Source organism: Opisthocomus hoazin, chromosome 9 (assembly GCF_030867145.1).
Source record: "Opisthocomus hoazin isolate bOpiHoa1 chromosome 9, bOpiHoa1.hap1, whole genome shotgun sequence".
NCBI lineage: Eukaryota > Metazoa > Chordata > Aves > Opisthocomiformes > Opisthocomidae > Opisthocomus > Opisthocomus hoazin.
Window position 1 is genome coordinate 16997284 of NC_134422.1, and position 16800 is coordinate 17014083.

Consider the following 16800-nt stretch of genomic DNA (forward strand, 5'->3'; position numbering starts at 1 on the left):
ATATTTAATTATTCTAACTAAACATAGTACCCTTAAAAAACAAGTTCATAAAAATGTAGAAATGAAATTGTGGAATAAGATTACTGGGATATATATACACACACACGTACACACGTTCAATGCATACACAGAATTACAAGGGGGTTTTGTCTGTTTTTACGTTTGGAAGGTCGTTAGACCAACAGAACTAGTAAGCAATGCTCAACTCCTGAGTTCCTCAACCAAGATCACCATAGGCTTATTTTTTAATTGGTTTTATCTTTTTTTTTAATACACAAGATAGTCCATGTAAAGCAGCAACAGCAGTGCAGTTACTGGTAGCAACATCTCAAAAGTAATAAAAAACCCCATACACCCAGACAGTAGTACATTGCACACACACGTGATTCTCATACACCCATCAACAATTGGTCAGAGTATTAAATCAGTGTACAAATTAAATATTTCCAAAAATGTGCAAAAAAGTCAACGTTGATAGAAAAAAACACCTTTGTGTACATACATTACAAACTGTGCCCAGCATTCAACTGAGAGTAAAAACATTTACAGTGAGAAACTGATAGATTAAATAGAGAATTTAATGGCTACATAAAAATGTACATTAGATCAAGAGTAAATTTACAAATTTTTATTCATAGCTTCATGAAATCTAAAAGCCTACGTTCCAATTCCTCTAAGTCTCCTCCGTGTATTTACAGTGATACTCCGTTACACGACTCCTGCGAGGTCTGAGATGACAGACACCACGCTTCACTAAACCGTTCCAATTTTAGGACGACACCACCTGTTTTACTGGTATTGACAAGAAAGAAACACTAGGGAACCGACATCTAATGCCTGTTCAGAAAACGCAATCCTTGTTTTTAAATCCACATTGTATAGCCTCTGAGGAGAAGGATCGTCTAAGTTTTGGGGTAAAAGACATGAAAAAACTCCGAAATATTTCCCATGAGTATCCACTCTGGATTTAGAGCATCCTTCTCCTCATCTCTCGACAGAAGACCTTGACCTCCAATCCCCAACGGTGGACTCAACGTAAGGGCTGAACCATGAGATACAACTTTAATGCGGTTTAGTCCAGTTCCTCTCCCTTCAAAATCAGGTTATGAAAACGAAGACCTAGCCAAAGCGTGACGGCTAGCATCGCTGCTTTGAAAGGTGGGAAATTTTGCCTCCCCCACCCCATCGACCCCTCAAACTCGTACGTGCACGTACTGCTCGAGAAACCCCAGGGGCTGCTCCAGCCAGCGGGTGCTGCAGCATCCTGGGCTGGAGGGACGTGGCCCCAGCGCAAAGCTGTACGTGAACTGGCACCCTGTGCAGGAGCCATCGGGGCCACCGCCTGCGCAGTGTTTAAATTACGCCGACTGGAAAGAGAAATAAACCATGCACGGGCCAAGCGGGGGAAATAAACAGAGAAAGGAGCTCCTTTGTTTCTGACCGTGGAGTTTGATTCGGAAACCCCAGGCTGGCAGCAGTCTGCCTGCCCCCTTCGGCGCGCGTTTGTGGCACCCCTGTAACTGCGGGTGACGTCTGGCTGTCACATCAAGCCGACTGCTTCCCAGCAGCTTTGAAAAGCTCTCACTGTGGTGCACAGAGCAGGTCAGGTCACAAATCTACTTCTCTTCATGGCGTTCCTTCAATGTCCCAAAGCTCAAACCCGGCTACAGAAGTCACCAGATTCAGTCACCAAGCTAATGCAATGATTTTAGAATGACAACTGTAAGATCAAGTTAAAAAGAGTTTTAAAAAGCAAACTCCTCATTTTAATGCTGGCATGAATTTTGCACATCAAAACAGCAACTATAGACACCCAAATCTCTTAAATATGGGCAGTGGCTATCACTCTTTACTAGTACCTGCTTTACTCAGTTAGCAACAGCTTACTGATGGATATACATGTATCTATAAGTAACAGTACTTATCCATGAAACATCACTTTTGGCTATATGTGTATGGGGATAGAAAAGCTTTGGTAATCGTATGTGATTTTACACTGCAGACTTGTCATTAACACAAGACAGCAAGTTACCAGCAAGAAGAAATGATACTGGCAGTAATACTTCTGCTTTTCCCAAAACACCATAGGGACGTACATTCAAGCACACAAATTAGGCTTTTCTATATGCGTGACAAAGACCGTCAAGATTAAAAAAAGTTAAGAAATTGGTTATAAATAACTGTAGATCTGACCAATTTGCTCAAGCCTCTGAAGCTGCAGCTAGACATTGCTCGATGCAGTCGGAAAGAATGGCTTGCTCTACTGCGCTGTACCTACAGGTGCTACAAAGCTCTCAGTCAAGACAATGGCAGCATCAGGAGTATCCACAAGGCACAGGAAAGAACGTCATGGGCACGATGCTAGCTTCGCTGAGAAATCTTACTCATTTGCTCAGACACATCATATTGCTCTGTACCGAAAGTAAACAGCTTTTAATACAGTACCACGTTTACAAACGTACCATCTGTAATTTCAAGTCCATTAAGAACTCTGCCGCGGTCTCTGCAGCAAACCCAGAGCTAGGAAGCTAAATCTCAACTCCAACAGTATCTCTGTGAGTGCAGAAAGGTCCTTTTTCTGATATGTGCATCAGTGTACAATCTCCAAAATGCAAATACAAGACCTGTGTTAGCACAGGACACCCTCAGGAAGTGCTCCAAAAATCACTTTTTAAAATTCTGAATTTAAATGTCTGCTGCAGATTATAACTGAAGTACACTTTTCAATACAGTTAGGTGAATTCTAGTTTGGGCACTTTGAAAAAACCCATACTAAGACTGCTTTAGTGACATACAATTGTATGACATATTTCAATATGGTGTTCAAATATGAACAAAATTAAGGCATACAGCTAAAAAGGCACTAGCTAAAAAAAAAACCCTTTTCATTTTGTTATACTGAAAGGACTGTTTAGCTACAAATCAAATTGCAAATCAAGTTAAAATTTTAAGACTGTTTTTAAACTGTAAAGAAAAAAAAATCTGTGTAGATCTAACTTTGCAATTATTAGATCTATACCTTTTTAAGTCCTTGCATGGATATTTCTATCACCCAAATTAAAAATAAACAACTTGCTCTAACACAACTGAAACTTTCAGTCGCGCTCTAACAGGACTGTTAGTTACACCATTAAATCCATACTGCAGAAGTAGCTTAACTTTTGTCACTTAATACGTGCAACAGACAGAATAATCAAATTCATTAGCAGTCAGTCAGTCATTTGAAAATATGAATACTCACTGTGGACCTCGATCCTTATTTTTTTTTGAGAGCATAGCTTCATCATGGCTTTTACAGAAAAGCAAAACAACCCTGCAACAGTATTGGTTTCATTGACATTTTCTAGTAATTGGATTCAACAATTAGGACTAACTCATGCTTCTAAAATGCTGGGCTCTTTGTTAGTAAGATAAGTTGTGAGCGGGGATCCTGGCTCTGCAACTCTCCTCCAATGGAGTTTTAAGCACGCAATTCCATGCGCCCTCTCCAATTCTGGAACTGGGGTTTGTTCGTTATCACGCCAGTAGTCAATGTAAGTGTTTTATGCACAGCGTATACAGAGGTACTACGTTATTTAATGCAGCTTGTTTTACTACATTACCCCAACAGGGGATAAATAATAGCTAACCTTTTGGTAGAAGTCTGATTTAGCTTCATAACTATTTATAGCTTAAAACATTTATGTTATGTTAATAACCATCTAACTTAGTGTAAATTGTTTAAGTCAGTAGACAAACTCTGCATAGAGTGAAGAAAAAACAGCTCAAGCCTAATCTTGGTCAAATTCATAAAATTTTACTAGAATCACCAGAACTGGCAAATGTCATCTCCATTTAAGTACTGTCTTTCTGTTGGCAGCTTTCCGATATGTGAAAGATATTAAGGAAAATGCATTCTGCAAATTCTTTTTTTCCTGGCTCCAAAATGCTTACCGTTGTCATGACTGAATGCCATTTTTCAGAAAAGGCACAAAAGCAGCAAACTTGATTATTCAGTAATTAAAAATCACAATGAGGAAGTGATATTGTAATACACATGAGCCAGCACTGTCTCACAAAAAGGGACACATTGTAAGAAACTAGATTCTGAAAATCTTCAAGCTTCAGAGAGTGCAGTTTCTTTTGAGAATAGTATATTTAAACGTTATGAATGCTACACATAAACCTCGTTACATTTTCCCTTTAATGGCCTTTTTTGGTAATACAAAATTTCGTTACCTTTTCAGATATCACTGTCTACCACTGGTTTTTATATACATTTTCACCTTGGTTTTGGTACCTTCTTAATCTGTTTGAAATCAATCATTTCAATTATATGCTCTTTACCTACATAAACTACTAGGCTCTACATTAAACTTGTCATCCCTGCTATCACTAAATTTTGCTTATAAAGCCAAGGTCCTTTATGGCAGAGGACATACCAATTCTTTTCAAAGGCTGCTTTCATAGCTTTTATCTAGTAACAGAAAAGCCAAAAAAACCCAAAAGTCAGTACAAGCTGACTCTGCTTTCAGCCTTCTAAACCTTCCCTAGTCTGACTAGTTCTTCCCATGCTCAGAAAACCTTGAATAGTTTTGTACCCTGCCCAAGAAAATTATGAGATGGGCAAAATACTCACATAAGCTGGAGAAGCCGCCACTCTGAGCCTCAGGAGAGATGGCCTCAAAAAAACCCCATTCTTACTCCACTACAGGTAAAGTGATTAGGATAGATCTATACTCCTGCTTATGCTCTGGTATAAAATTTTCAAGTTAGCAGAATAAATTCAGAAATCTCGTAAGTGAACTACCATGGGAATGGGTAAACTTATTGTTCTGTCTCCATGCACTTCATAATTCTGATAGTCCTCTAGAGACGCAAAACAGGTAGAGCCTTGTCAGAGTGGACAAGGTTCACAGTACCAGCCCGCTCTGCCTTTACAAAACAATGAAAGCAAGCAATGAATCATCCAAACCAGTATACATTATTTCAGTTCTATAGTCCAATAGTTTATTTCCCAGTGTCCTTTTAAATTATTTATGTTGTGTTCTTCTACAAAAATATCAGAGTTTGACTTTTCTGTTGTTTCAGTTATTCACTACACCTGATCAGTAGTACCTGGACTTCTCAACTGAGAAGCAGTATTTCAGAGTTTTACTTTTGTTCTTTTATTGTACCCTTTCAGAATTGGAAAAAGTGATTAATGCACATTTTATGACAGTTGGAAATCTGACAAACACCAATCATCTGGATTATCAGGCTGGAGTAATCATGCTCCTGTTATTTAATTGCTGGCTCTTTCTGCGCTTTTGGCCTATTCTTTATACAATCTTTTGTGCTGTGCCTCCTTGTTCATGTAGATTCATCTTTGCTACCTTATTAAAAATATAACTGGAGTCTTATCTTTCTCAGTGACTTATTCCTGGTGTTAAAAGATGTTTAACTTCATTTCAGGAATTTTCAACACATTCCTAGATGACTGAAATGTGTTACTAAAACAATTTTTTTAGTGCATAACAGGAAGAATTTTATATTATTCAGGCACTTGATGTTGACATACATTCCATCCTAGCGCCTCTTGATAGCTTTGAAAACATTTCTTACAGCTCATTCTGACTCAAGTAACTGATATACTGCACAAAGATTAGTCACTCCCCTTCCCCTCCAGCCATTCATGGGACTGTGGAGGAGAACTGACTCTCAGCATCACTCTTTTTTCTCATCTAAGATAATCGTTTTCCTCCAAGCTTATGCAACATAGGTTCTCTTTGGCAGATACAGCAGGAGGCATTCCCCTAACTATTTACATCCAACAGCTGACCCTTGTCTATTATGCAAATTTTCCCCTTGCAGTATAGTAGTTCCTAGGAGTCTGGGTCCATAACCTGTTTACCTGTAATTGTTGTCCTATTAAGCTAATACAATAGTTCTACACCAAAACCGCCACTTTTTTTTTTCAGTTATTTTCTTTTGGTCACATAGAAGTACCAGTTAGACATGCAGCTGTACAAAGAGTTCCAAGTTCTTCTAGCTTTATCATTAACTCTCAGAACTACGTGTTCCAGCTTAAACTGTAAAATCCGGAAACTGATTAAAATGCTATAATATAAGAAGAACTTAGAACTCTCTGCTGCAAGTACCTACAATACAAAGAAGAATCCCAGAGGAATAATCTTCTTGTCCTTTAGCTGCATGTCTATTTTTCCCTGCACCCTGAGTCAGTCAGCGGTGTCAGAAAAAGTCACACAGTTCCTGACTGTCCAAGCATTTGTCTTTTTCCCGCCCCCCCCCCCTTTAAATAAGGAACAAATACGTACTAAAGTGCTTTATCTACATGAACCACATCAGTACATTATAGAAACGAAAAGTTCTAGTCCTGGTGGGAGAGAAGATTCTCATCTTAGATACAAAATTTAGATTGTTTACAATCTAAGTGAAATAAAGATTCAAGAGAATATTCTCTCTCTTGTCTTTTTTCTCCTTTTTTTTGTAAAAAATAAAAATAAAAGTGCAGTCAAATAGAAAATAAATGCAGTAGATGCAAGCTGAGTTGAGGCAGGCTGTTAGTGATAGTGTGCAAACGTGTGTCTTAGCAGTTCATCTGCAAACGGTCGCAGCTTGGCCTCGATAAAAATCCGTTTCAAGAAATCCCGAGCATGGTCGGAGACATGAGGTGGTAGCTGGGGGTTGGTTGGCTGAGTGGCAATTTTAAAGATGGCAGCCATTGCTTCGAACTCTGCCCAGGGGGGCTTCTCAGTGAGCATTTCTACCACTGTACAACCTACGCTCCTGAAACAGAGGCAGAAGTGAAACAGCAGGTTACAACAGAGTCATGCCCTTCTAGGAAAATAAGAAATAGCAGAGAGCGACTAAAACACTGCAAATAACTAGTGTCCACTTAACTCTACAGAGCAACTCCAGCGGAAAACAGGCGTTTAAAACAATTGCACGTACAGCTATCCGCTTTATCTCATTTACACAAATCACTACCTACATCCTCACTTTATTACCTCACTGGGCCAAAAGCTACTGCCTCAGCAAAGAGCTGACAGCTGTTTCTCTAGGCAACGCCAGCCGCGTTATGGCACTGCCGCTGTGCGGGGCTGGTAACAGGCCAGGAGGGCTGGGCAACCCTTGGACCCCGGCTCTTCAGACACCAGCAGGGTTTGAATGCACTCGAAAGCGTTCTTGCTCGTTAAGGCCTAACAAATGCAAAGCGACAGGAATGCTTTGAGGACCCTGTCTATATTGCTACCTTATTAGAAATGCACAAGTTATCACCAATGGATAATGTGAAAAACATAACACGGCAGTTGAAAAGTTTAAAACCATACTTCAGTGGTATCATCTTCTTTGAGTTAAGAATACTACAAATAGACTCAGATTGCAAAACAATTTTAAGATCCAAAACAATCTTTGAATACAAAGCTTCTGTTTAAAGGACTTTGGAAGGCAGAAGGGCATGCATACGGCCAGAAAAACTTTGTTCTATAACTACTGCAAGATCAGCCTCTTCCAGTAATATGCAAATGATACTGCAAAATGGATAGGCTGGAATAATTTCCCCATTCTCAGGAGGTTTTATGGTTTTTCAAGATGCTTGCAATAAGTTTTATGGGTACATTTCTTTACACAATAAGGATTTACTGACTGACAGAATTCAAACCAGTATTTTTTCTTAGTTTTAACTAGGACTTTCTCCATCAAAATACAAGTATTAGCCTTGGTGCAAATACTTCAAAGCTGAACAAGTCAACTGCCTGAAATCTGTAAGGTTGTTCTATTATTCAAATACAGCAGAAAAATTACTAAGTAACTTACTCAAGTAGGCTAAATTAATTTCCCTGACATTAAAAGTATTGCCATTGGTTGGATATAGTGTGGTTCCTTTGTAAACACACAAAGTGTTACTATGCCTGCATATCTACTGTTGCCTACCTATTATTCTGTGTGTTCACAGATCACCTGCAGTGTAAGGAGACTAATCGCTAAAATCATCTGTCCACTGAGCTGGAGCTATGTTAGACTATGTCATATTACACAACGTATCACAAGCATTCATTTCTGAAATGTACCTTTCTCTCTTAATTCTTAAATATTTAATAACAGCTTAAACCAAATTATTTTTTGATACTCCCACTTAGATCTGGCTAATTCATTATTACGTGCTCATCTTTTAAAGGACCAGATTTTCATTCTCTGCCTTGCATCAAAGGTATTTCAGTGATAAAATTTCACTACCGGACGTTGGCTTAACTGATGCTTCAAAGCTTCTCATGTTGCTCTCACCCAGTACCTCTCCAGGATTTACAGTCTGGTAATGCTAACTTCATGCAAGGTCAATTCAAAGGATTCTCTTATGATCCTAAATCAATGGGCTGAGGAATTGCCAAATGAAAAATCCCAAACTGCAGTGTTACACTTTCCAAACGTGACTGTCAGTGCTCACACTTGCCACCTTCTCCAGCTCAAACCCCAGAATGAAACATTCCAACTCCGGGTAACAAACACACTGTTGAAAAAGAACCCATTCTGACATGAGACCTTTCAGCAGAGAAGTTTTTTCTAAACATACCAGATATCTGCTTTTCTGCCGTACCCTTCTCCACTAATAACTTCTGGACTCATCCAGTATGGAGTTCCCGTGACAGACTTCATTCCTGTACCAGAGAGACATATAGTCTGCAGTCGTTTGCTGGCACCAAAGTCACCGAGCTTCACATTGCCTGCTGAATCTCGCAGAATATTTGCTCCTGGAACGAATGGAATGCAGCATTACATTCATGAAAGGCCTGCTGACATTTTGGTGTGGAAAATGGTAACAAAAGTTTGGATTCAGTGACACAATGCAAGATCAGCCTAGCATTTCAAGACAGAGAATTTATTTTCTCTGCTCATTCCTATTACTTTATTCTGAGGTTCAGAAAATAACAAATTGTACACATTGGTTTCCATCCTAGGCCTTTTCTGGGAAGCCTCAGTCACTTTGTAAAGGCTTCCTGACAAAATAAGGAATGTGCCATACACAGGAAATAAAAAGAAACAGGAAAGAAGTTTCCACACAACTAAAAATGCCTTCATACTATATTAAAGCAAAATCTCAGACCGTGTTACAGATTTGCTCCACTTATCTGCATAAGCATGTACAAATTGACCAGGATATCTCAATATCTCAACCTGCTTTGGAAGAAAACACTATTGATACAAAGCAACAGGAAATCTGTAAGTGTTTTAGGGAATACAACAGCACTGTGTTCAACACACCTATTTTGCACATCACCATCTTCCTACATATTCGTAACTTGCTTATGCAGCACTTGCAAGGCACCTATATCTATCTGCAAAAAGTAAACATGTCTGTTTCCTCAGGTTTCCTGCCAGTAAGATGGAAGAAGTCCCAGTCATTTGATCGGGCAAGTCACCTCTGCCAGTCATTTCTTACACCTGTGAAGTGCTGAATAATTTCTATGTAACTGACAGAAACAAAAGTCTGTAAAAATAAACTTCCGAGTCATTATGCTTTCCTCTGTGCATTCTATCTATTTCCAATGGCATCACCCTTTGATATATTAAAAACTATTAATACTAAAATAAAACCAGAAAGAAATTTATCATGATTTTTTTGCAGACAGAGACTACAGAAACATTTTCAGAAGTCTACTAGAACATCACAAAAATGCTTATTTTTTCCTCCTCAGGTTACAACAGAAATAAATGGTGGAAATGGAAAGCAATCTCATTAAGTCAGTATTTTGGCATTTCAAACTTAGTTACATTTTAGTGCTTCACACAGGACTAGAAAAGAATTTGTAGTAAGGAGCACTGAACTGTACGCAGAACTATCATTACCTTTAATATCTCGATGGACAATCATATTACTGTGCAAATAGTGAACTCCTTCCAAAATCTGCCGCGTGTATTTACGAGTCACATTCTCTGTGAGTGCTCCATATGATTTTAATTGGTCTTTGATGGAACCCTAAGGCAAACAACAAGTATGAAACACTAACATTTCTAGCATCACAAGAGGGCTAATAATACAGTTGAACTTCAAGGAAATTTATGCCTGAAATATAGACATGTAAAGTTGCAATCCTTCTCTAGATCAACTTAAAAGCACAGATATAGTTTTACCTCCACTGAGAAAAATACAAACTTTGACACAAAAAGAGTCTGGACAGAGAAGTCATATAATGAAATGTTAAGATATTAATTTTAAAACTACCAAGCAGCTAAATAGTTCCAGTGTGACATACAGAAAAATAGAACAGCAGTATTTTCGCTCAAACACCACTGTCCACTTCTTTGATGGTTAAATGGCAATACTCAAGTTGGACAAAATACATGCCATTTACCTTGGTTAGTTTATACTACGGAAAAATAAAAAAAAGGTTGTCAAGAAAAAAACACCACATACTGGAGGACATTGCTTTATGTAAAAATGAAGAGGTAAGCAAGTCTTGGCTTAAAATGACATTAAATCAAAAATAACTGTTTGTGTATAACCTGGCTTTGTCACACAGTTACAAACTGCCAAGATTACTTCTGTGACACTGTCCTCCAAATCTCAGCAACATTCAACAAGCCCCCCAAAACAAAGCACAGAACTCTCATAAACCAAAACAAACCAAAAAACCACCACCACCAACCTCCTCACACTGTTTTTCTTCTCTGGAGTCTCACAGTAAAGCAGAATGCTCTAACTATGCAGAAATACAGAGCCTATGTTTTTATACCAGCACATTTTGTTTAGCTCTGCTGACCCCACTTGGTGAGAAAATGAAAATCTACAGTTTTCTGACCTTATGATATTTCTTAACAAAAGGGTAGAAGACCAGTTCAGCATGGGCCTAAGTGCCCTGTGAAAAACAAGCACCAAGAATATTTTCTGTATGCACTTATTCTCACACCCATCTTAGCTACTTTTTGTTTTGCTGAAATAATTGAGCATTTGAGATGTTGACTACACAACAGCACAAGCTGAAGGGCAGCAAAAAGCAACACTAACATTCAGGAAGATTCAAGAGTTTGCTGATGACAATACTATTTTTTCAAAGACAGGCACTTTTTATGGCAAAATCTAATGCAAATAGCTATTGTACACACCACTAATTCTGAAAACCCAAACGAGCAATGGAGAAGATAGGTTCCTGTAAGCACTTGTCAGCAGCCACTTTTGGCTACTGTTTTTAACTTGGACATTTCTTTAACATCTGTGTGCAATTCTGCAAAAGCTGTCTACGCAATATGACGAGTACCCAAGTAGAAACGATGGCTGAAGTGGACTGGCTCTCTTGCTTACCCCAGGCATATATTCCATGAATATAGAGAGTGTTCTTTCTGGTGGATCTCTCAAGAAGCCGTAATACTGAACAATTCTTTCATGCAGCAGATTTTTCAACAACTGAATCTCACATTCAAGTGCATTTACTTCCTAAAACAGACAAGATTTACCATGCTTGATGTAGTAATAATAACCTTTTGTATTTGGATTTTTTTGAAGCAGGACAGTATGTACATATTAGAAGAGTTATGCAAACTAAGTAACAAAATACTCTTGTAGCTTATGTAAAGTTTATACATTTTATAACAAGAAAATATCACCATTATATTGAGGATAGTAAAAAAAAAACCTATGGCTTTTCTATAAATTGACTTTGGGATGATCTTGCTGTTATTTCATTGTGTCTCTGCTTCTGAGGTTACATTTGTTTCAGAGCACAGCAGATATCAATATGCGTATGAAGTCAATGATCATTATGCAACATATCACAAGCCTTCGATGGGGGGTAAAAAAACCACACTAACAAAAAACCCCACACTTTACATCTTTGTAGTGGAATAATTAGCATTAATTCTTAACTTTTCCAAGATGACAGACTACACTTTAAAAATGCATTTGAGGACCACTTAATATTGTAATAATGAAATACAACAAAGAACAACATTAACACATATGGTGCTTTCTCTAGAGCTATCTGAAATACTAAAAAAATTGTGAACAGAAGGTAAGGTGTTTTGAAATGGACTGTATGGTACGATGCTGGAAAAATACTAACCCACAAATTCAAACCTGACTGGATTCCAAATTTCACCTAGAAGTCTTTCAGCAAAACTTACTTTTTACCAGTCACAGACTATTACTGATACCCTCACGCTTCCAAGGTTAGAAGGAAAACAGATTTTTTGACACTGAGAGGCACACATTACAAAATGCTATGGCAACTGAGGTCATGAAAACTGTTGCTAGAGGAGAGACTACAGTATTTTATATTTAACATTTCCAAAGCATAATCAGTTGGTTTGTTACATTTTAAAGAAGTAGCAACAACAACTACACTAGAAAGCTACAGCACAAATGATTCTTGGGTTTTTTCCTTGATCCTACATCACTAGTAGCAGCAACTATAACTGGTAGCCACTCAGTTCTGCAGTCATGCTTACACCCATTGTTTCCCCAGCCTTGCTCCCCACAATGCAGAACGCAGTCCTAATGCAGGAAAAGTAATAATTCTTTTTCCATCCTGTAAAAAGTAGCAAGTACAGTTTGGTAAAAAACAAACAGAAGCTCAGTGCTACTTTAAATAGCTTCTCTCCTCAAGTGTCCAGCATTTAAAAGGCAAGTTCAATTTCAGAGAGAATAAGCTGACAATGAAACTTGTGCTCTTCAGAAAGAAATACAGCAAGTAACAGTAGTTAGCCCTGATGCCCAAAGTTTAAAAAAAAAAACAAAACTCAAAACCAAACACAAAACAAAAAAACAAATCCCTCCAAAAGTTAAAAAAAGATAAGAATCTCAAACTATCTCCACAGCCAAACAAAATATCCTCAAGAATTTATTTTCAGGAACATTTAAATTAGTACAGATTTTCTGTTTATAAATGGAACTTGTTCTAATTCCTGTAAGTATAAATGATTATCTATTTCAGAGCACACTTCATAACAGATTGTTTAATTTTAGAGACTGAGACCACACCAAATTAAGTTATATATGTTCACTGCATAAGGATATGTCTGAATAAAAAACAGGATGTAACATTAAAATCAGGTAACCTAACTAATTGTCTGAGGTAGTAACAAAGTAGGATGCCTAACAAGGATATGAAAACACAACACGTTTTAAAACATCATCCTGTTCAAGGAAAGGAACATCAGTCTAGTCTAGAACACACCACTTCAGCAGAAGCCCTTTACAAACTCTCTCTTTGGTATCACTTACCTTGCTGGTTTCTGGACTATCAGGATCAAACTGAACTTGTTTAACAGCCAGTTCTCTTCCGGTATCAGCATCATAACACAGATATACTCTGCCAAATGCACCTTGACCCAGCAGTTTACCAAGTCTCCAGTTAGTTGGAGCTCGTGGTGCTGAAAATATAAGTATGTTTTGGTTTTCAAATGAGCCTGCTATTCAGCTGATCGAGAAAAACTGGAATACACAGAAAGTAATTTTTTAAAAGACTACATTTTTCAACAACAGAGACTGTGAGTCCTAAACCTCCCTATATAAGTCACACAGATCAATAACACTTCTTGTAAGACGGGAAACATGAGCTACTTAAATTTATTCACAAAATAACTTGTGCTAGAGACAGACACACTTAAAACAACTAGCAACAGCTAATCTGAAAAACAGAAAACGCATGTTAAACAAACTTGTTAGTATTTTTTAAAAATCGAGGCATGATTAAAATGTACCAGCTACTGAAGTCATCAGAAAGTATACTTCTCAAAAAACTTGACCAACATCTGCAAAAATAAATAGTAACTGCAACCTACATAACCCTTCTCGGGTCCTCAAGAGTCTAATAAATCATCAAAAATATTTTTAGAGTGCTTTGTTATTACAGATGCAAATAATGTGTGAAAATCTACATGAAGATTGGCACAGTAAGCAACGAAAGAAAAGATGAGCACGCAGTCTTGACATTTTCCTATTAAACAGATAAAAACATATTATTCAATTGCATGTATTTTGATGACACGCTTAGTTTTGACACAATATACCTGAAAAGTAAGAGAGTTTTACAGTGGAGTTTACAAAATGCCTTAACTTACAGCGACTGGGTGGGCTGATGTCCATGACTGACAAGGTGGGATTGTCTATGTCACTCCCCCTCCTCCTCATTCGGTTATCTTCGTATTCCGGCGTGAAGACACTGCTTCCACTACTGGTGCTCAGCGAGTGATCAGTGGGACTGAAACTAACTGGTGATCGGAAGCTGTTCCCCTGAGTCCTTCTGGCTCTTGGAAAAGTTTTACGACCTTAAGTGATATACAAAGAATACTAATGTTACATCACAAAAAATATTGCTATGTAATGTGCGTATGCAAATACTTTATGAAATTCCAAAGAATATAGTTCAAATCTTCCACAGCATCTATGATATGATGTAATGATCATGAAATTTACTATTTTAACTTTTCACATAGAAGAAAACAAACTCTCATCACAAATGTATGTAAGGATTGGACTGAATCAAAAACTGATTTACATTACATTTTAGTGACCAAAATTGGGACCAAATTCTGGAACTGTTCTGAAATGTAATCAACGTGCTGCAGAAACCTGGAGAGCTGTAAGAGGAGAAAGAAAAATGCTCTGCCTTTACTTTTATTGCTTTATTAAGGTGTAAATACCAAGTTTCTGATAAATAGGGGAGTGAGAGACACATTTACATTCCAGTGGTGCCCAAGCTGGCATCTTCGTCCCGTAAATGAATATTGAATGCAAAGACCTACACATGGAATCAAGACAAAGACCAAGGGGGGGTAGGGAAATCACACAGTGCATAATTCAGAGATGGCTGCAGCATTAGAATAAATTAAAAAAAAGGAGGGGGGTAGGCACTGATCTTCAAAAAAGGTTAATTACAACCAGGTGACGAACACAATTGATGTTAATATATTTAGATAACACAAACATTTTTAGGTCAGTGTAGCCTGATGAAGTTTCATCCTACAGAACTCCCACAGCTGAAGGAGTCTCTGATTCATTACATATTACACTGGAGGAGGAGCTCCCAAGGGACTGAAAAATGGTAGATAAAGTATCTTTGAAAAAGTGGACTCAGATTTATATACTAGTCTGGCCAATTTAAATTCCAAGAAAGATATGTAAACAAATTATTAAGCAGTTTTATAAACCACTGAGAAGATAATAAAGTGATAAACCACCCATAATTGGTTTGTCACATGTAGCTAATCCAGTTTCCCCACTTCATTGTAACGTTCTCATAAGTTAACTAGTGAAGTGTTGCATAGACCAGCTCACTATGTTGAGTATGCCCAAGAAAGACTGAGAGCAGTTATCAGTGATTTCTCAAAGAGGAGGATAATTTAAGCGGACACCCACAGCAGTTTACTTTCAGTCCACTTCCATACACTATTTTAACTGATGACGTACATATAATGGAACATAATACACTGAAATACTGCCAATGACATCTGTTAAGTGTGGCTGGAAGTCCATTTAAACATAAAATCAAAATCTGTCATGACTTTAGTAAGTTGGAGATGATTCAGAAATCAACAAGATGAAATTCAGTAAGGAAGCACAACATACATACTTAAAGAGAAATCAAATGCAGAAACTACGAAGTATAAAGTAATGGGTTGGCTAAAAATCATATAAAAAAGGATATAGGAACCATAGTAGACCACAAACTGAACAGCAGTCAGTATGGTGACTATGAAAAAAGCGAAGTGTCATTCTGGAATTTATTAACATGACTGTTACATACCGAGTTATGGTTATATCCTATGTTTTACATAAAGTGGCCATGAGAAAAGCCTCAGCTACAGTACTCTCTTGGGTTTTGGCCACTACAAGAATGGCGAAGAGACCAGAGGGAAAGAAAAAAAGAAACCAAACCAAAACAAAGAGGCTTGCAAAAATGTCTGAGGGTAAGGCTTAAGGCCTGAAAGAATAAAACTAAGGAGAGAAAACAGATCTGTGTGATGTTGTAGTGTTGTATATGGGCAGCGACCAATTTTTCACTGTGTTAAAATGGAGTAACTAGTTACTAGTTTCATTTGCAGGAAAAACAACTTAGAAGACAGTGGAAGGTAAATTGTAAGCTAAGCTATCTTCAAAGTTAGTTATGTATTGAAAATGAGTATCTCTTCTCTTCAAGACAATTTAGAGTTTACAGATCTTTGCTCTTCAATGTTGCCTTAGAGCAAGGGACTGGACCGAAGTTGCCTTGCGGTCCTTCAGTTTGGTATTTCCACAATTTCTGTAACAGAATTCTGTTTATTGCTGTGCTCATTCCATACTGCAAATGAAACCATCTGGTCTTCGGAAAAGTTTCTTCTTAACACTTCTCAACTAGTGCTTCACACACCCTTAAGTCAGACAATCCTTCAGCTGCTCCTATTTGCTTTCTTTGGACATTTAACATGGGTTAAATTTGCATCTATGTTATTGCTGTCCAAATCAGTTCCGTGGCCACATCAGCAGGTGCTATTTTGCATTCCAACAATCGATTTCACCAGCTAATTGTTAATTCTTGGTTTAAATCACTGCTCTTCAATTTTATTTACTCTTTCAATCTGAGAAGCTGTTAATAGGAACTCCACTGCATTTGGGCTTTTTTTAAGCAAAACAAGAAATGACAAACTGACATACCTATTTTGGATAGAAAAGGGTTACAAAGATCAAAAGCTTACACTGGATGACTGCATGGCCAAAGATAGAGAACATTTTCACAGCTGTGCATATGAGTCACGAATTCTGTAATCCGTAACTTTACCAGAGGGGAGACTGCTCAGCAGCTCTATCAATCATTAGAAGTTTAGCAAGTGAGTTTGGGAAACAAG

General features: G+C 37.8%; 1 protein-coding gene across 3 annotated transcripts in view; it reads right to left on the reverse strand.

Moving 5' to 3' along the window:
- Positions 1 to 6305: 6305 nt before the first annotated feature.
- The window catches only part of MAP3K2 (mitogen-activated protein kinase kinase kinase 2), a 55876-nt gene continuing 45381 nt past the window's right edge, over positions 6306 to 16800 (reverse strand). For 2 of the 3 annotated variants that reach the window (XM_075430328.1, XM_075430326.1), the window contains 6 exons: positions 14038 to 14244; positions 13199 to 13347; positions 11282 to 11413; positions 9829 to 9958; positions 8555 to 8732; positions 6307 to 6768 (listed from right to left, as the gene is read on the reverse strand). In XM_075430328.1, coding sequence (XP_075286443.1) covers positions 6543 to 6768; positions 8555 to 8732; positions 9829 to 9958; positions 11282 to 11413; positions 13199 to 13347; positions 14038 to 14244 — 1022 coding nt within the window. In that variant the 3' untranslated portion in view covers positions 6307 to 6542. Of the gene's footprint in view, positions 6769 to 8554; positions 8733 to 9828; positions 9959 to 11281; positions 11414 to 13198; positions 13348 to 14037; positions 14245 to 16800 lie in introns of all 3 variants that reach the window. The other variant, XM_075430329.1, reaches the window with a different exon arrangement.